This window comes from Miniopterus schreibersii, assembly GCF_964146895.1.
Source record: "Miniopterus schreibersii genome assembly, chromosome: 4".
In the NCBI taxonomy this organism is placed as follows: Eukaryota; Metazoa; Chordata; class Mammalia; order Chiroptera; family Miniopteridae; genus Miniopterus; species Miniopterus schreibersii.
Window position 1 is genome coordinate 51938247 of NC_138105.1, and position 21885 is coordinate 51960131.

Below are 21885 nucleotides of genomic sequence, written 5' to 3' on the forward strand. Positions count from 1 at the left end.
GCACCTGACGGAAACACTCACGCGTGTTGGTGGCTGGCTCACACTGCAGGGACAGTGTCTGAAGGCTCTCCTCATCCATCTCTAACTCCAAGTTGGACAGGTACTGCTTCACTTTGCGAGCCATCTGGGCATCTTCGTAGAGCTTTTTGGCATTGAGAAAGGAACTACGGCGCACGCGCTTTTTATGACCACCTGTCTGAGCAACGTCTAGCACCGTTGCGTTTGTACTACCCTGGCTGAGGGACCTGGAAGACGAAAAGGCAGATATGCAGCTCACTCTAGCATGGGGTTCCTTTACCTCGGAAACGGGCTAAGACTTACACAAATATTCTATGTTCAAAAGGTCACATGCTTTATTCTGGTAAGTAAACTGATACAAAGGAATACAGAATAATATGAATTAATTTTTTTAAGTTAAAAAAGAATCCTGCATATATACATATACATGTTTGGTGCCTGTTTCGTTCCAACTAGGAAATTCTACTTTTCACATCTACAGAGCATTCAAGGCAGTTCTCTCATAAAAGCCAGCAAATGATAATATAATAATAACTAGATATAAAAGCTCATGCAAGAATACAGTTATAATTAGGATTTACATTAAACTGACTTCTTCTACAGAGGGAGTTTTACATAGATTAAAAAAATTAGCTAGATGTTTACAATTGTTTTCTTATTCCTTGGGTTAAATGTAGTGAGTTTCTAAAGTAATATGGTCAAACTGTTAATATAATGGTCATGCAAATGTAAACATATATGTATAGAAACTAGCACATGAATTGTTAAGAATTATTTTTCAAAAGAATTGGTTTATAGAATGAAAACAGTAGTTAGTTAAGCTGTAAAAAAATTTAGTTTTAATACCTAGGGGCAGCTTTTATATCACATATATTTACTGCTCAAATATCTGTGCAATGGAATTTAAATTGCACATTTTTTCCTCCTCACATCCTTCCTCCCCTCACCCCCCTTTCGACTTTGCCTATTTCAAAACACAGAAATTATGTTAAAATAAAATCTTTCTGAAAGCTCAGAAGTATGTCTGACCTACAGTTCCCCGGAACAATCATCAGTCATTTCACAGCTCTCATGGATCATGACCTCAAAAGCAAAAGCCCCAACAGATTAAACTGGAAGTCAGTTTGCCAACGGAAATGCTGCTAGAGCAGAGGGTTAAGAAAAAAATGCAAAAATGCAAAGCATCAGAAAATACAGCAGGTAAGAAAACAACGCCATGAACAGAATAAGAACTGAGTGTGGGTATGCAAGTCTCCACCACTTACCCCAGACTCCTCCACTTCTTCTTCCTGTAAGTGAGAGCCATGGAGATTGAAGCATGGGTGTAGAAAGAGAGACAGAAAGATCACAAGCTCAGAAAGAAAGGACTAGACTTCTGAATAAGCAGTACAAGAAGCCCACAAACATTAAACTGCATAGTCACCTCACACACACAACCTGACCAGAAATATCTACATGGCTCAAAAGACAAATGTATTTGAATTTTTTGTTCTCAAAGGAGACTGACTCCTGTTGTCTCCTCCACTGGACTGATATTTTTGACTATGCTGACAGCTAAATCCATTGTGTGTGTATTGAAACAATACTGTTTGGGTTATTTACATACTTTAGTTCATACCAGCAACTATGAGTTTTAGCTCAACAAGTGATTGTTCTGAAAAATAAGGAACAAATAATTGTGCCTCATGTTAAATGAAAAATGTTGAAGGACAAACTTTATACTGGCAGTCAAAAGTGTTCCCGATACAGAATAAGACATTTATTCCACATTAGAGCTGAATGGAGATTCTCTGCATGACCTAACAGAATTTCTGCCAACCTACAAATATAAATATTCAAAGAAAATTCCTCATTTATTAAGAAGCTCTAAACTCAACCTTCTCTAATCCCGCACGTGCCACTGAAGGTGACATACTCACCGAGTCCGGAACATGAGGGCAGGGTCCATGTTAACCGAAGCCATTCGGCCAACATGACGAATTTCTTTTGCAATCATCCTTAGCTTCTCAAAATTGACAAGCCCGTCAACTTTTGAGTCATTTCCTATCATTGGAAAAGAAGAAAAAGGAAATCACATGGCAGTTATTCTTTTTTTAAATTGAATTATATTATTTTTCAATTATAGTTGACATTCAGTATTATTTTATATTAGTTTCAGGTATACACAGCACAGTGGTTAGACAATTATAAATTCACAAAGTGATCTCCCCTGATCATTTTAGTGCCCCTATGGCACAATACATAGTTACTATAATAATACTGACTACATTCTCTATGCTGTTCTTTACCTCCCAGTGACTATATTGTAACTGCCAGTTTGTGCTCCTCAATCCCTGCATTTATTCTATGCTTCCACAAGTGAAGGGAGAAATCCTCTACTTTGTATTTACCTTCATGAAGGAACGTGAGATCCTTCTTGATAACTGGGAAGAGAGGGATTATGGGAGGCTGCAGGTTTTGACTATTGAGGACATTGCGATATTTTGCCATGTTTCTGGAAGGATCAAATAGGTCTTGGAGATCTTGAAATAGCTTTTCATATTTATTGGGAAGTTTTTCCCAGGTGGTTCGCAATCTTGCAACTGGTGCCAAGTTTAGGCCACTGAGAGGAAAAAAGGAAAAGTGGTATAAAATGAAATGACATCCTTACAAAATGAAGGAAGTAAAACAGTGCACTGTTGACTTAATAACATATAGCATCTCTGCGTGTATGCTAGTTATACATAATAATTTACAGGAAGATTCAGAAGGAACTATTAATAACTAGGTAATGAGAATGGTAGGTGGAAGCAGGGTCAGTATCAGGGAGTTGTTTCCCTCTTCTTCTCTTTAGAGCCTCCCGGTCCGTTTACTATGGATAAAGGGGACTATTATATATCATTTAATCCGCTCCCTAACTCTTTGGCAGATTGTTATTTTACAGAGAAATAAACTAATGTTCAGAGAAGTTCAAATAATTTCCTCAAGGTTATGGAGATTAAAAAAAAAAAAAAGAGGTGAATATAGATTTTCCGGGCTCCAAATCAGCATATAAGAGATTTTAAATCAGGATTCAGAGAAATACAATTGTTCAGTATGATTCAATGAAAACCACTACACTTACACAAATTAGACAGTATTCCTGGATGGATATACATGTTTTTTAACCTGCAAATAGAGTTGAATCTTAAGACCAACATGCTCTTACCTGATGATTGCAAACATTGAGTTAAAATTCTTGCATTCCCGACAGTGCAGAGCGATCTTGATGAAATGCTTAATGATCTTCATTCTCTTCAGCTGGTTTGTCTCTCTCAGAATTTCAGACGCTACCCAAAATGTTTCCTGGTTAATGACTTCTTCAAATCTCTTCAGGTTGGCACAGCTGGCTTTGGATTTCAGCTTAAATAAATCGTCTATATACTCCGTGGGTTCAATGTTGCGGAAGAGCTCGAAGTTGCGCATGGAGAGCTGCGTGGCCACCTCCACGGTGCTGAGCTGCAGCAGGGAGATCTGGCTCTCCCTCAGCAGCTCCTGCGCGTCCTCGTCTGAGCACAGGGTTTCCGTTTCCATGTTGTTTTTCAAGTAGTACCTACGGGACACACAGAACCAAAGCTGACGCGGCGGGCTCAGGACAGGCCTTGCAAGGACACTGCTGCTTTCCACAGGACGCTTGAGGGCGCACGGAAGTGAAAGGTGGAAGGATGATTTTCCACTATTAAGAATGCAGCTGCTGCCCGGCCCGGTGGCCCAGTTGGCTGGAGCGGCATCCGTACCCCGAAAGGTCGTGGGTTTGATTCCCGATCAGGGAACTTTCCTAGGTTTCGGGTTCAATCCCACTCTGGGTGCGTATGGGAGGCAACCAGTTGATGTTTCTCTCATATTGATGTTTTTTTCTCCCTCCCTCTCTCTAAGAAATCAATAAAGACATATCTTCAGGTGGAGAAAAAAAAAATGAATGTAGCTGCTGCCTCAGTCACCAGATCACAGAACCACCTATCCAGAAGTCACCGATGAAAACTAACAAATCACATGGAATTTCATGTGCACCAGGTGCTTCCTTAATTTCTCGTCCTTCCTTAATTTCTAGATTATTTTACCTTTTTTTGCTAAAAGTGACAGAAAATAGCTAAATTAAAATTTTCAGTTTAAATAAAGAAATAGGCTCTAAGGGGGAAGCAGGAAGATGACACAGGTCATCCTTCTATTTTTCCAGAGACAATCTGTAGCTATTGATAGGTTCAAACTGGATCAATCCAAGTTTACTTACTTATTCAAATACCAAAAAAACCTATCAGCTATTTCTCCCATTTGATCCTTTGAGTAGAACAAAACTAAACTGTTAAATATCTGATTTTCACAAAAACTCTACCAGTAAGTGGGGCAGGTATTATTGCTATTTTTCATATGAGGAAACAGAGGCTACCAAAGATTAATGACTAGTTAATACCAGTTGTAGAGGCAGGAACTCAGAGACAGTGCTCCTTTCTCTTTTAAGCAACTTGTTGAAAATAGAATCCAGATGTTTGCCCTGTGATTTTATTTTTTAAAACAGATGCTTTCCCTAAGTCAGATTTTATAAAGGAAGAAACAGAATGAGCACAGAGGGAGTTCTGCCAAACTGACCTTCTGCATACTTCACCAAGGCAAACATGACAGAAAACACATACCTTGGGCCACTGACATATTCAGATTTAACGTTCCCAGTACTGATTATGATGAAGCCCATGACATGTCTCCATCTATAATTTTCTTGAATAATGAATGTGAATCATGAATCTGCACCTCCATGGGATTTGAAGAACTCCATCCCGGTTACAGATATGTCAATATACATTGAAATAATAATGAGGAAAACCGACCTCCTAAAACAACACTACCTGCTTGTGGCGGGGGTGGCAATGAAGCGAAAGTGAAGAAGAGGGTACAGGTGACGGCAAGAAACAAGTGTGGAATGAATCCTATTGGGGTTTAGATGTGTAATGTGAAAATTCAAGTACAATGAAACACTCCATATGGGAGTAACATAGAAAAAACATGATCACAGAAAAAAAATGTGATCATTAGAACTACGTAATTTTCAGTCAGTGCAGAATCTGGTGACTACATGAGAATCAAAGCTTAACTAGTTTTTTAACTTTCACTAATCTGTGCTTTGAGAATACAAATTACATATATCTATCAATGGAAATACCATTCAAGAGACTGACAAAATCAGGTGCAATATTTTCTTGTAAGTTACATGTATTAAATAAGCACTTATGCAGCAGGGGACCAAGCTTTGCAGCAACGAAAGTTTGGTTGCAGAGTTAAGAAGTGTTTTTCACAGTATAATGTACAATAGACAGCATTAGCCAATTACATTGTCATAGGCATCTCCGCCTAAATAAATGAAGTTCCTAGAAGAGTTAGGCAGGCAGGAGCAAACAGCAGTGGAATATTGAGAAAGTGTTTTTGTGAGAGTACAGTTCCAAGAGTAAGAGAGCATCTGTACTTTCCTTCAGGCTTTCTTTACCTTCTGCCAGCCCGGTGTCCTAAAAAGTGAGCTTGAAAGGTTACTGCTTGAACACTGGTGGAGAGTAACATCATTCAGGTCACAGTGCCCTTGTTTTGAACAAGTCATTCAAAGACCCTTCTGAGGGTCAAAATTTACCGTGTGCATTTACTTTGATAAAGCAATTCTTGGTGAAGTGGGAAAAACTTTAAAAAAAAAAATGTATCTTTATAGATTTCAGAGACAGGAAGGGAGAGGGAGAGAGAGATAGAAACATCAATGATGAGAGAATCATCGCTGATCGGCTGCCTCCTGCACACCCCCGACCGGGAATCGAGACTGCAACCTGGGCATGTTCCCTGACCGGGAATCGAACCATGACCTCCTGGATCCTAGGTTGATGCTGAACCACTGAGCCACCCCTGGACGAGTGGGAAAAACTTCTTAATCTGCAGGGGTACTTACTCATTTGAAAGACTCTTTGAAAGTGTTCATCTCTTAGATTTTGAAGTGGGTTTGAAGGGGGGATGGTAAACAAATTTTATTAAAAAGATAGATATTGCATACCTCCCACTCAGCTGTATCCTATCAGCAAGTTTGGAAAGCTGATCTGGAAGCCTTCTTTGTTTGATTACCCCCTCAGGTGTGACGGAGACCTCACATAGCGAATATTGATCTGGAGTGGCAGTCACTGCAAACTCCCTGATGGCCTGAATGACCACTTCCTTTGCCGTGGTGTCCTTGCTGATCATGATGTATCGGCTTTGCTGATCAGCCTTAAAAACCCTTAACACTTGATCTGGCAAGTCTGGGGGAAAGGAAAGCCATACGTAAGTAGAAAGTATTTTAACATGTGGTAATACAATTAAGCGAAGTAATCTGAAAATTAAAAAAATACCCTCCTTATTAAAGAGAATGCTAAAATTTCACCTCTCCCTTACTATAGCTCTTCGTCAAAGATGCAATCAGTCAACATGCTGATAATCTGCAGACGACTGCAAACACATCAGTACACAACAGCTGAACACAGGTTGTCAGGTTAGTAGCAAAAAAGTAAAAAATTTAAATCTAAAGTTCATCTGTATTATAAAAGCTCATTAAGCTAACCTAAAACAGGCCTTTTACTCTATTTACTTAATATAACCTAATAAGGCCTGCATCGTATGTATTATCTTCATTTTAGAAAAAGAAAACAAGTTCAGAGAGATTAATTTGCCCATGGCTATATCAAAATAGTCTGAAGAATAAAAAAGAGCTGGTTCCAATTGTTTTAAGGTTCACCTTGACTCTGAGCATCTGACAAATCCACGGCAAACCAAGAGAGATGTGTATAGCATTACCTTATGTTAGAAGGAAAGAGATTATTATTGCAATAAAATGAAAGAAGTATGGGCAGTGCTTACCAGGAGTGGTACTGAAGTCTAAAATGCGGTGATGTGACTGCAATAAATCAGGATTACTGGATGACAAGGTTCCACTGACAGGCAATGCAGTTGGGATATGCTTTGTCTGCCTTAATCCTACTATGCTGTCATCTTGAGATTGACCAATCCCAATATCACTGAACAAAGAGGAAAATTAGAAAATAAATAATCAACAAGTTAGAATCTTTAACTCATCAATATATTATAGACACAGATCATAAATAAATCATACTTCATAAAATATGCAGTTAACATTAAAATATTGATGAATTTGGTTGAAAATTGCAAAATTTTCATTACTGCTCAAGTGTATCCAACTCAACTTGTTTTGCTGTTTCTTAAGGGTATGGCATGTTTCTTTGAAACCTATGTCTTTCAAATAAGACAAACCATAACAAATACTAGTAGTTTCTCAGTACAGAAATACATTCAAGAAAAGATAAGCTCTAGTTTCTGATGAAAACAGATGTTTAATTATTTATTATTATTTTAAAAAATATGTTTTTATTGGTCCTAGAGAGAGAGGAAGAGAGAGAGAGAGAGAGAAACACTGATGTGAGAGAGAAACATCCATTGGCTGCCTCCCACACGCACCAACTGGGGATCGAACCTGCGACATTTTGGTGCATGGGACTCAAAAAAACTGAGCCTTACAGGCCAGGGCAGAAACAGACTTTTAAAAAAGAACACCAAGTTTACTCCTTACTCAACTGATGGCTTCTGCATCAGAATGATAAATTGCATTATAATCTCATCTTTAAGAACTGAAGAAATTGAATAAAATGAAAAAGGGAGACAAAATCCAAACTGTCCCAATTTCATTCTTCAGTGTTTCAGAGAAATGAGATCACTATGGAGTCAACTGTAAATAAACCCTGACACAGACATTATTTCTTAATTAAACAGAGCATACAAAAGAAGTGGTGCCTGGTGACATTTCTCAGCATCAAAGAAGAGGCAATGGAAATCCAATGACTCACTTTTAATTCTCTACTCAAATTTTCTGGTTATACATTCAAGATCCTAGAGAAATACTGCTTATTATGGATAGCTACAAATTCATTTCCATTTATAAGAAGCCTGTTACTGCGGACTACTCTTGAAACAAGATTTGAAACATGATTTAATAATATATAAAAATTATTTCTAGATTTGAAGGGTCAACTGTTTTCAAAATAAAACACCAAAATAAAACAATATGTATGCATGTACACTCAAAAACAACTAGATCATAACCGAATGGTTAGCGCTCTGTCTAGTTTTTATAAATACCTTGAAAGAAGAGGAAAGGAAATTATACTAAGGTTGGAATGTCATAAATAAAATGAAGGCATTTAGCATCAATTAGGTTTTCAGACATTAGAGCTTGGCCATAATACCAACTATTTTTAATAGCTATGCTAAAAAGACATCTAGCAGCATTCTTTCTCTTTATTTCTTGGTGAAGTAGATATTATAAAGGTAAATAAGCAAGGACAAGAGCTTGCTTTTAAAAACAAAAATTAAAGATAGTTTTAGAGTGAGTTCTTTCAAATTTATAGGTAAGTCCATGCCAAAATAAAATTGCTACTTATTAAGCACATAGAGGCAGGCATATAAAGACTAAAAGTATTAATGTTCTGTGAAACTTTTAAACCTTCACATTGTTAGTAACATTTTATTACTCAACCACATAAGCCAGTTTTTACCGCCAAAAATATTAGATGTAATACATGACCTGAGATAACTACTAGGGACTCAGGCCAAAGATATAGCTGACTGGGCCACTCCTGGCACAAATGGCCGTGAATACTAGTGTACTCCAGGCACATCCAGAGAGCTGCCTTCTTAAATGTTTCTCCGCAGCATTTTACACCTAACATGATCTAACTCCCTCCTCGCGCCTGTATCTCTGTTATCCACAGACATGGGGATACTCCTGGATTGAAACTACTTTATTTTCAGGACAATTCAGAAATGTCTGTGAATACATCCTCTTACTGTTCAACCTTTCCAGCTTTCTCATTGTTACTGAAATTGGTTTTTGGCATTTGTTGATTTTAGTCTACTGACTTGTTCCCTCTTTTTTTCCTCTGGGTTCATGAGCATTATCTACTTACCTGACAAACAGATCTGAATCCTACAATTCTCCTGCCTCACCCCTTTTCTTTCTCTCTATTTCCATCACTCTACCTTGCCTATCCTTGGCAGTCTGCCATCACCCAGCATCTTAGCTGCTTCCATAATACTGATAATGTTTGAGAGGGAAGGAAAAAACAACTACAGCATTATCTAGAAGATTTTTCTAATTGACAAGGGCCTTTGTAAAAAAAAAAGAAAAGAAAATCTTTGTAAACACATGCTGACTTCTAAGAGAGAAAAGTTTTAGTAGTAACCAGTATTAAACCAAGTCTATCATACCAATATATAGAGCCTACGTTTTATTGAACCTTCTTTTAAATATAATTATTTTTTCCTATTTCATTATAATATGAATTATAGCAAATAATTTTACATAATAAAATACATAATTCATACTTTTTAAAAAAACTACAAACCAACACAGTTCCTCAGTGTTCTAAATTCAGCACATCTTATTATCTTTCCTTCCCCCTCTCCAGCTTTCGAATATCTTTCTAAATACACACAGAACAAAATTATACATAGTATTTCCATAGTGTGAACCTTGCTAACATCCTCTACCATGAATGGATTCCATCCCAGTTCTTACCTCTCACATTTCTATTAATACCTGCGAGGGTCACGCTGACTTTTGATCTTTTTTTTTAAGGTTCATATTTAACTCATGGTCAAATACTACTCTGAGATCTTTTATTGTTATTGTGTTGCTAATAATCCTACTAACAATGTGAAGGCTTGAATGTTTCACGGAACATTAATACTTTTAGTCTTTATATGCATGCCTCTGTGTGTTCAATCAAGAAGGGTCACTTTCAAAATCGATTTCTGTTTTCTGGAATGCCAGCAGACCTCACCCATGGCCCCTTGGAAACTTACTCAATATAGATATACTCTCAAGTCTATAAATAAAACCATCTTACTCACTGCTTGTCCTTAGGACTCTGCTGTAGAAGTCTTTCATAGCTGATACAAAAACACCAATCATTATAATTCAATGTGGACAACACAAGTTTGACACTCAACCTATCAATAATATATTCTAGATCATATCTCTCTAATCTGTGGATGAATATTTTACCTGAAATGGAATTTAAAGATAGAAATGCTTGATATAGTCCTAAAAGTCTGTATCTACTGCTCCTTCGTAAGACCCATTAAATTATCAAAGAAGGTAAATAATGTTTTTAAGTTATCTCTTATACCTTTGTAGTTTGGGGAATATAAAATAAATAAATTTGGTGCACGCATGTTATTTACATTAAAAACTTTTTGACTGGTGGTAATTGAGTTTTATAAAACACCCTTAGACTCAGAAGAAGCTAAAATGAAGAAATAACAAAGCAAACAAGCAAAGCTAAACAAATGTGACACCAACTGTCTAGTCTGAGCTCCTGGCATGAAGAAATAGCCAAAAGGAGATTCGAGATACACCTGACATCCTGACTGCAGAGCCCACTGGGAGGGAGAAAAGGAGTCTGTGTCTGGCTGGTGATAACTGGCAACGGTTAAAGAACTGCAAACAGAAAAGAAAGGGAAAAAGAGAATGGCAAGGATGAATAGTGGCAACGGGAAGAAGCAAAGACTTGGCTGGCAAAGAGCAGGTGCTGATGGTAGAGAAGATTTCCAGAAACACAGAAGCAGTAGCAAAAACACCTCCCAATCACAGGGAAGATGGGAGCAAATACAACAGTATTTTTTAAAGTCTAAATAAGAAATAATGAGGAAGTGCTAAGCGCTCTCTAATGAAACTGGGATGGGCAAGTAAGTGGCAAAAACAGGATTAAAACAAACTTGATTGTTCAATATTTCTTCTAAGATAGCTCAGGTATAAAAGCTTAAAACCTTTTCTAGGCTCATGTGCAAATATTAATTACATCATTACCGTTGCATATTGTAACACAAAAAAACAATGCACACAAGATTTACACAGACACTTACTTATATGGTTTCTGTGGCAAGATGCTGATCCGAGTCTTGTCAAGTATCTTCTTTAGCTTGTTCCTTCCTCCAACGGTATTGGCTTTACTTTTTTTATTTACCTTTTCAAGTCCTATCACCTGTTCTACATCTACAGCAAGATCTGGAATGGAGTAGCGACTGGCCTTTTTGATATCTCCAATTTTAGGAAGGTGAGGGGCACCATTTCTTTTCTCTTCTGACAATCTTGTTAGAAGTTCTTTAAATACTAAAGTGGAAATAAACACCACAAAACACCCATTATAAGAGATCTGAGCAATTCAAAGGCAACTGTAGAACTTGGAAATAGAAGAGAAGTCTAGACTTCAGGGGCTGAAACTGCAATCCTGTAGGAAAACGCTACTCCCAGTGAATGAATGACAACAAGAATGTGCTTTATAAAGTTGCTCTATCATTTTCACTCAGAATAAGTTAAAGTAGTATATTCTTTTTCTAAAAAGATTTTTTATTCATTTTTAGAGAGAGAAAGAGAGGGAAAGAGAGAAACATCAAGGTGAGAGTGAAACATGAATCGGTTGCCTCCTGTATGCCCACTACGAGGGATCGAGCCCGAAACCTGGGCACGTGCCCTGACTGGGAATCCAACAGGCAACCTTTCTGTGCATGGGACGATGCCCAACCAACCGAGCCACACCGGCCAGGGCTAAAAGTCGTGTATTCTTTAAATGTATAGGTATTTAAAACATTTATGAATAAAAACATTGATAGAACAATTTTTATGATCCTCACATCACTAGATTCTGATTTAGATCTAATTACACACTTACATAATTAATTATATAAAATATTCTTATTCCTGTGATATTTGAAATATTACTTATAAAAATGACCTTTTTAGGATTAAGATGTAAATATAAAAAAGACCAAAAGGAGAAAAATGAAAGCATGTAAAAATACTTACCAAATAAATTGGTTTTCACAGTGATAGATAAATGTGTGTTATTTCTAAGAATTTCCATGGCTTTTGACAGCTGAATATTTTCAAAGTTTTGACCATTTACTTCTAATATCTAAAAATAAAATTATAAAATTAATTTCCATATCCTACTTGACTGAAGAAAGAAAAAAAAAAGACATCAATATTCACCCTTGAAGTTTGGATTTAGAAATGTCATACCTGATCCCCTCGTTTCAAGCCTGCCTCAGTTGCTTTGCTCCCTGAATCGACACTGTCCACAAAGATCCCAAATCCCTTCTCTGAGCCTCCAAGTAAAATAAAAGGCAAAGGAGCTTCTCGGGATGGTTTTGTTAATGTCATCAACCTTCTTTTTGCTTTAGCTGCACATGCAATATTTAACAGCCTTAGATGTCCACCCATTTTCTATAAAAGTTCAGAAAGAGCGGTTTCAAAGGTAGGCTGAATAAAATGAACTTAAAGCTGATGGTTTTTCTTTTAAAAAAAAAAATCACAACTATTACCTACCTCTCTTTCCAGGTTATTTTCAAATTCTTCTAGAAATCGAGCCATCGCAGGGTCTCCTTCAAAGTCATTGAAGTGATTATTTACCCACAATAATACTACCCGTGTAACCTGTAAAAATAATTTTCAGTAGGTTTTCTAAAAATTTAGTGCTAAAAATTTGCAATTAAAGTGATTTCAAATTAGACATTGAACAAACAATTCACCTAGTAACAACAAACAAGAAAATATACTAAGTAAGAACACCCTCAGCAGGGATTTTGTTCATAAGAGAATGACCTTCTAAAAATATATTTTTATACTTTGAATACTGACTTTACATTGTTTTGTTAGGAAGGGTTTTGAATCTGAGAAGGATGTAATAAACGTACATCTCACTCTCAAAATGTATTTGAAACAGGTCACCACAAAAACAAAGCTATGATAAAACCAGAATAAATGAATACAAGACAAAGAAGACAGAAGTAAAAAAAAAATAATAATAAAGGTAGAGGGCACAATAGACAAAAGGAATAAATAGTATTAAGCCTAGAAAGATCTACAGAGGAACGAATTATAAATTGAAGGAGCTAGCTGGGAGTTACTGGCAGTTACATATTACTTGCTAACATTAAGATTTAGAAACCTGTTAACACCTATAATTCTTCAGGAAAAATGAACAGCCTTTTCTCACCCTACACCACACAGCCCAAAACCTTTATACAGACAATATACACACTCACAGTTATAGAATTTTTTTTTTCTGTACCCAGCAAGAACAATGTGACATTCATTAGACTGTAAGTTCCATGAGAACGACTTTATGTTATGTTCTAAGGGCATCCTTAATACCTCTAACAATGCCTGGCAGAAGGCAAATGCTCACTAAAATTTTACTAAATGACGTGAGTATAACTGCAACTTTAAATATAAAGTACTTGTTTTCTTTTATATGAGTTTAATTTCCCAAATTTGAATAACAAGATAAAAGAAATTTTCCATAGAATTGTTTTCAAACATTACCCTCTTGAAATGAGAAAATTAATCACGTTATTCTAGCAGTAAAGAAATAGAGATGATGGTATATAGTTAATTTTTAACTATAGTTTAAAATACTCTTTATTATTAATATACTGTGACAAATTATAAACGTAATCACTCGGGAGTTGAATCTTGATATTTATATTAACTTTGTGTCATTTACTATTGCTATTGCCCAATTTTTCAAATTTAGGAAACATACAAGATGATCTCCCTTAAAACTATATCTAACACCTGACTTTTTATAAAATTAAAATTTTGCACCTGAGAAGCCAACTTGAAAGTTCACTAGGCATAGTACACATTAGAAAAATGAGATTCATAAATCATAAATTGAAAATGACCAACTACCACCAATAGCAAACAATCTTTAGGATGTATTAAGTGCTGGCTCTGAGTCAGACACTACAGAAAGAACTCTACTTCTATTATTCATCCACAACAGTCCCAAAAGGATGTTGATTATTCATTGCACAAGTAAATAAATGAGTGTCAGGAGGGTCAGGTGGCACATAAGGTATATGACAGAGACAATGCTACTCAAATCAAGTTTTTATGGATGAAGAGCTTGGCTGAGATCTTCTAGGCTTGTGACTCTCAGAATATGAACTGAAAAGCAGTATCGTCCAAATGATTTCTCTAAGGCCACACAGCTAGGTGGTGGCAGGACCAGCACTAGAGCTTGGGGCTTTTCATTATTAGTCTCCTGTTCTGGATTTTCCTATCGTGCCTCTCCTAAGTCTGTCTCATGTAAATCAGACTGCACGTGGAAAGGAGAAATCAGTACAGACTATGATTAACTCTCAAACCTCATGAGAATATGTAGTTTATCATCCAATCTAGCCTTGACGCAGCTCTCAAGAGCAGCTAAAGAGGGTCTGTTTAGAATTATATTGCTGGGACCTACCAGCCAGCAGTGGTTGCAATGAAATGCTGCTATGGTGCCAATTTAAAAATTGTAACTTTTATCTGGTGTACGCTGACCATCTACTGAACTAGAGAATGCAGATTCCTATGGAACCCAGATGTTTAAGGGTTGTGTTTTAACACATTCCTAATAGAACTAAAATTTAAACATTTGTAAACAATTTACTAACATTTGCATTAAAAAAAAAAAAGACATTTCTAGGACTGAAACTAGCAACCTATAACAAGAACATCTGTATCACTTTTGCTTAAAAAGCACACTCTCTTATTCCATTAAAATAATTAGAACATAACTGGAGTGACAGATATACATATATTAAAGTATCTTTAAGTTTATATCTGAATATTTCATATTTAAAAGTCAAACTAGAATATATTTTCCAACCTTATCCCTGAGGCTCGGGTCATTAAACCACTCCAATAACTTTTTGCCCACTTCCATTGGGCTAGAAAGAAAAGTCCTGTAGGTCAACAGGAAGTCTTCTATGAACGTTGGGTCCACCACCGAATGCTCTTCCACCAAATGCATTGTTAATCTTTCTGAGGTGCCCTGTAACACAGAAAAGGCTTAATCACTATTCTGCATAAATAGCATCTACATGGTACCCTGACTTCAAATCTTCAACAGAAGACGAACTGGGTAGTGAGATGTCTATATGTAATTAATAAAACTGCTATTCATCAGAAAATATAAAGATTTCCTTACAACTGACAAATTTTAAGAGAAATTATGCCTAAAAACGGGGAGGGGGAATCTGAGGTTGTCATAACTGATACTACCGAAAAAAAATAGAGCCACGTTTGTCTTACCTTGATGACAATGTGTCCCTTTCTTGTTCCAGTTCGATCAAGTTCTCGGTGTTCTTTCACCATAACAATTTCTCCTTCCTCCTCCACCTTTTGCATGTTCTTTTCTACTTGGTTGAGAATACGGCAATAATCTTGCTGGGCTATGCAGACAAACTAGAATAAAATATAAGTCACATGTTAATGATAAAGTGCTTGCAAGAGACCTAGCAGTACTAATAACTCTGTTTTAATTATTTAACTCTGACATTTTTCTATGTCTTTCCTGTACTTTCTAATGAGTGCAGTAATGAGCCTTAATCAGAATTCTCTACTTTTTAATGTATTTCTTCTTTGGTCAAGAAAAGTTTCATATTTTAGAATATTTATATGCAGTGTATATTAAAAATCCTAACAATTTTAAAAATCAGATGATAAAATTAGGAGTCCTCTCTTGCCTCTCCTTTGATAATTATAAAAACATTATAGGAGGGGAGTGGAATCTTAAGAGGATAGATATAAAAACAATCATTTGAAAAGATTTTAAAAGCAACATTTTAAAATAAAGATGGTTTTAATAAAAAGATGTTGAAATTCCATATGTGGATATGTGGAGTAGATATTAGAAATTTGCTAATTATATTGATAAATCATTTTAGAAAGTCTGTTCAAAAAAGGTCCACAAAACAAGCCACATACTGCCCTGCTGGTGTGGCTCAGTGGAAGCCACATACTGCCCTGCTGGTGTGGCTCAGTGGTTGAGCGTCGACCCATGAAACTGGTCGGGGTACATGCCTGGGTTGTGGGCTCGATCCCCAGTAGAGGTTGCACAGGAGGCAGCTGACAGGTGTTTGTCTCTCATTGATGTTTCTATCTATCCCTCTCCCTTCCTCTCTCTCTAAAATTAATAAAAACAGGCCTGGCCTGGCGTGGCTCAGAGGCTGAGTGTCAACCTAGGATCCAGGAGATCGAGGTTCGATTCCTGGTCAGGGCTCATGCCCGGGATGCGGGCTTGATTTCCAGTCGGGGGCGTGCAGGAGGCAGCCGATCAATGACTCTCTCATCATTGATGTTTCTCTCTCTCTCCCTCTCCCTTCCTCTCTCTGAAATCAATAAAGATATATTTAACAACAACAAAAAATAAAACAAAATTAATAAAAACGTATTAAAAGAACCGCCCCAAAACCAAGCCTCATACTTGCTAAGCTCAAATCATTATTCTTTATAACAGGTATTAAGGGTGATCCTTGCTCTTAAAAAAAAATTAACAATAATGTACACATCAAGCCATTACTTCTCCATCACCCCAAATGTGAAAAAAAAAGTCAAGGCTTAGGGCAAACCACTTAATTACATTTCTTAGCAGTTTTAAGGAAACTTAAAAATGAATTACAGAAATCACAAATTACACAATTTAACCAAAGGCCACTGTCAGGTCTGAATTTTGAATGATTTATTCTTATTTAAGTAATCTAACCAAAGGCCACTGTCAAGTCTGAATTTTGAATGATTTATTTTTATTTAAGTAATCATTTTGGAAGAAGCAAGGACATTTCTTTTTCTCTTTTAATGTGAAAAGGTGAAAAAGGGGGGGGATGATTGGATTATAGCATATATAAGATACAATATGAAACCGTCATCCAAAATATATTTTCATAGGACATTTAGAGTTCTGGCCTAATGTTCATGATACTACATTAAATATTTTTTAAAGGTGAAAAACCAAATATTGTAGTACTTATAATGGCACTCTCCTCCTCAGTATACTGCAGTTTAACTTTACAGAACTGTTTCAATTCATCATCCTCCAAATCATCCCATAAAGGTGCTACTATTACCCCATTGTACAAATGAGAACACAACTGTCTCCTAATTACATGGTTGCTTCTTTTAAAAAAAAATTGTATATGCATATCAAAATCTTAGAAGAAAATATAACAAAATGTTAATAATTATTTCTGAACAATGCAAATTACAATTGACTTTCATTTTTAATATACTTTTCTATATTTTTCCATACTTATTGTATAATCATGAAAGATTTTTTTTTTTTTTATAGAAGTAGCAGGAGCAGTTCACACTCAAGAAACAGCATATTATAGTAATATTGTTTCTTCCACTGAGTTGGAAGAAACTCAGTGATATCACTAATTTTTCTATTAAGAGTTTAGAATAAAAAAGTATAGGCTTTCCTTATAAGTTATTATGCATAGTTTAATTCATTTTTAAAAATTCCTTTAAAAAACCCATTTCTATTACACTACCCACTAGTGACTTTCTTATACTCAGGTTTAGAGAACTAAATTCTATCATTTTTTCATTCATCTCCTAAAAAAAGTAATATATCCGAGTTAAAATAAGTAGACAGAGAAAAGAAAATGCATTTTGAAGAGCAATGTTCTTAAGATTAATCTTCTTGACTAAGAATTTAAGGAAATTAGAGTAAGTTTGATTTAAAATTCTTAATGTCTAAGACAGATAGTTTGGGCATATAAAAATTTTTTTTTTGGTTTGAGATATAAATGCCATTCTCAATTTATCCCATATGCTTTGATCTGCAACTATCAGAATATATGATTCAAACTTATGCATAAGGATTCACATTTGCATTAAATCCAAAGCTAAGGGTGGGCTTAGCACTGGTTGAGTCAATGAACCAAATACGTTATGAAGGATTCAGACTCTGCCTCTCTGTGCAAACATGCACAGTTTGAGCTTCAACCTAAAGCAAGTTCCTCATGGCTCTAGGACACATGCCACTGACAACCGAGCCTCAAGCTTCCTTATTAACATGCATGAGGATGAGAGAGAACATTGCTTCTAGCTTGGGCATTTCTTCAGCAAACTAAAATACCATAAAAAAAGAAAATTCCCAAACTGAATTTCTATTATGGTCATACAGAGCTAATATCTAAAAAGAAATTTTAGATGAAAACACTTAACTATATTATTATTAGTAGACTTATTTTTGTTTTAAGAAGTTTATAGATCTAGTAAGAAATTCATAGGTAAAATGGAATATTAACTAGTATAATAAAGTCAATTCGTGAATTATACACATCATTGTTTTGGTGAGGTTTATACTTTCAGACAGCTGTTAACACATAAAAGTATGTGTTATGATCTTGGCACTCTAATATAAAAGAAAAATCCAAACAAGATTTTGCTTATAAAAGCCAGTGGCAGTTTATGTCACAGTATTATTTTCTTTTGGGCACATGACATCACAATTTACATTTAGTAGAAAAATAATAGAGAATAAAAGAATGAAGTAAAATTAAACTCCAATCATAATACAGAACAGTCAACTTTCAATTTATCCATGCAACTGCTTTCTCCTCCAAAACTACTTCATAAATTCAAAGCGTCATTAACTTGCCTGGTCTCAAGAAAAGGTGAGTCTAATAGATTTACCTTAAGAGGTTAGATCTATTTAAACTGGTACTTGCTAGTCTGTAAGAGAAATTCACACCTGACTGTTCACACATTGAAGCGTGTAGGGCAGGGCTAAGAAATGCCTGGGGCAGAGAAGGGAAAAGGGAGCTGGAGAGAAGGGAAAGAAAGAGAGGGACGGAAAGAAGGAAAAAGAAAAGAAAGAGACATATGTTGGGAATGGAAAACCATTACCAGTCACCTGGTACCATACACAGGATGTCGACACCTAGCCCTGCCTTCATCCTTCAAATCAAACAGGGAACAAGAACACACTCCAAGGACAGAACTGGGGAGCAGCATACAGAGAAGGGATCAAGAGCAAATACAACTTTGAACATATTGTGGGGTCCAAATAAAGAGAAATAAATGTTACATTTAATCCAGTCACTATTGCGTCCTTAGGCTTAACATAAGCTCCAATAGAAATCATATAAGCCAATATTTATTTTCAGAACCCACTGAAATGTAGGAAAATGAGGTCCAATCCTAAGCCAAGTTGCTTCTTCTTGGTGAAGAGAACACCATTTTTGTTCATTCATTCAACACCCGTTGATTGCCTACAATGTGCTCAGTGGAATAATTGCAATTTATGAAGGGCATCTTATGGATAAACGAAATATGATTCTCATTGTCCTTCACATCTCCTAACAAGATGATCTAACATTTGTACTTTCTGACAGATAATTAAGAGTTGATTATATTTAGAATGCTCTTCTGTCATTACATATTCAAAACATTTAATTTATAGCCTTTTTTTCCCCTCTACAGTGCTCACAGAAAGAATCATTTGGCAACACTGCTTTGATACTTTTGCAAGATGATTTTATTTATAGTCATGGTCATTTTTCCTTTTAGTGAGAAAAATGCTTAAAATGAAAATGAATAGTATTTAACACTTATCAGACACTATAAATATTAAGTGATGTTCTTTTAAAATAAAGCATATTCAAAAGTATTTGACTAAAGACAAATACAATGAGGACTTAACATTAATTAGTCTAAGTCCAATCTTCTGGTTTATTTATGTTAAAATATTTTATCTTTCAAAGATCAAATTTTTAAGAAGAACAAATTATAAACACTTGATAACAAAAGCATCTTAAATTTACTTCTCACTAATATAGAGGTTACCCATTATATTAATTTAATTAAATTTCACATTTGGTCTCAATATTTTCTCTAGTCTTTAATTAATGAATATTAACATAGTATCAGCACTGACATTTTAGCTATCAAGTATTTCCCTTATATCAGCAGTTATTTTTAAAAAATATGTATCTTTATTGATTTCAGAGAGGGGAAGGGAAAGGGAGAGAGAGAGAGAGAAACATCAATGATGAGAGTCATTGATCGGCTGCCTCCTGCACACTCCCTACTGGGGATCGAGCCCCCAACCCAGGCATGTGCCCTGACCAGGAATCGAACCAGGATCTCCTGGGTCATAGGTCGATGCTCCACTGCTGAGCCACGCCAGCCAGGCTACTAGCAAGTCTTTCTATTGAGTCGTACAAAGATTAATTTTCACGACTTCTAAAATTAATTCCTTATTTTGTATGTATTTAAATAAAAACATTGCATAACTGTATCAACACTTAGTCTTGTGTAGTTCTAATAACTTTAAGGGAGATTTATTTTTAATTTCCTGGGGCATGATAACATTAAAACACTAAAAGTAATAGTTCTACTTTAAAATCTTACTTATAAATCTAAAAGATGAGCTATTTATATAAACATAAAGATCTTAACACAACTGCATATATATGTTATTAAACATAAACATTTTTTAAATGATATTTTATACCTGGCAGTCATCCACCTTTGTTCTCATTACTCCTTTCATATATTCTTTGTCCATAGTAGGAGAGACACCAAAACTATTTCCCATGCATAATATTTCTGCTTTTCCATCTGGATAAGTCACTTCTACAGAACCATTCAGAATCACTGACCAGGAATCCAGCTAATTCAAAAAAGGAAGACAAAGCAGAAAATGACATCATGATCATGCAGCTGTAAACGCTAGAATGGTCCCTACAAATGACTTAGCAGCTCTTTCATTCTAAAGATCGAACAAGTAAGTTAACTATTTACCAAATTCATAGAACAAGCAATAAAGCACAGCCATGTATCTACATATCTATACATGTCTCGCACAGGGTGCACATCATGCCGCTCTCTAAATCTGACTTTGCATATTCTTCTCTACAATGACATAAGAGGGAAAATTTCTTCTGTTCCCCAAAACACATGTAGTAAACAAGGAAAAATGATCACCACTGCCTCAATGAGAATATCAGTTTCTTCTGACAAAAGGCATTACATTATGAACATTTAAGTTATAAAATCCATAAAGTTAACACAAAAATATCTCTTAATACTATTTAAAATATTGTAAATAACTGAAAATAAAATAATGGATTTGGACTACTTTGACATCATGAGCATTATCATAATTACTGACTTATTCAAAGCTGTTGTCTATTTTTTTTAAGGAGAAAAAGGTAAGAATTGGGTTTTTGTTCATTTGCTGTATTGACAGAACTCAATCAGAAACTTTTTAAGCGGTGGAGATATTTACTAACCTCTTCACCGTCATTTAACACTATGGTCCCGGCTCTTTCCACCACTGCAAATACCATTACAGCACAGAGCTCTCGTCTCACCGACATTGTCATATTGGCAAAGGCAGGCAACTGGTGCATAAATTCCAAGAGTTGTTCTGAAAAGCAAAAGTACTTAGTGTAAAAATGACAACTTTTTAAAAAAACCAAGCAATCAAAAAGAATGCTCTAGGGTTCTTTATTTTTAAATGCCCTACAATTCGACCCAATGAAAAATATAATTATCTTCAGTACAAGTTAGATTTCTTGCAGCTCTACAAAGATGTATGTCATTATGGAAATGGTAATATTTCCTTGTTGTTTCAGGAGCAACAGTATACACTGTAATTCGAATTCTAATGGCAATGACTAAATTAATAAACTTCAAATGAGAAATTTCTGTTGAAAATTAGCTGTGATATTATTAAAGGCTTATTAAGGGGTGAAATGATAAGCTGAAATGAAACAGAGCTCTGAGAATTCTCCGAAGCCATTCTAGCCCATTCCAGTGTCTTTTGGGCAAATGGATGCCCAAAACAGTGAGCAGAAATAACTACCTTCAATCTAAAGATATTCCATTATTTAGAAACCAAGAGGTATTTTTCAATGGATCAGAACTAGTCAATTAAAATTTTGTATTATGTGACAGATGCAAATGACAATACATTATTTCTTATCCCACAG

At 35.6% G+C, this 21885-nt stretch overlaps 1 protein-coding gene across 13 annotated transcripts in view; it reads right to left on the reverse strand.

The window, feature by feature from the left end:
- RAPGEF2 (Rap guanine nucleotide exchange factor 2) overlaps positions 1-21885 on the reverse strand; it is a gene marked incomplete at its 5' end in the record, with an annotated part of 216469 nt that overhangs the window by 11930 nt on the left and 182654 nt on the right. For 12 of the 13 annotated variants that reach the window (XM_081134183.1, XM_081134187.1, XM_081134182.1 and 9 more), the window contains 15 exons: positions 22-245; positions 1284-1307; positions 1938-2061; positions 2409-2620; positions 3206-3589; positions 6059-6299; positions 6895-7052; positions 10975-11221; positions 11915-12023; positions 12131-12334; positions 12437-12544; positions 14766-14930; positions 15191-15343; positions 20403-20561; positions 21184-21320. In XM_081134183.1, the coding sequence (XP_080990309.1) occupies positions 22-245; positions 1284-1307; positions 1938-2061; positions 2409-2620; positions 3206-3589; positions 6059-6299; positions 6895-7052; positions 10975-11221; positions 11915-12023; positions 12131-12334; positions 12437-12544; positions 14766-14930; positions 15191-15343; positions 20403-20561; positions 21184-21320 (2649 nt within the window). The remainder of the gene's footprint in view (positions 1-21; positions 246-1283; positions 1308-1937; positions 2062-2408; positions 2621-3205; positions 3590-6058; positions 6300-6894; positions 7053-10974; positions 11222-11914; positions 12024-12130; positions 12335-12436; positions 12545-14765; positions 14931-15190; positions 15344-20402; positions 20562-21183; positions 21321-21885) is intronic. The other variant, XM_081134184.1, reaches the window with a different exon arrangement.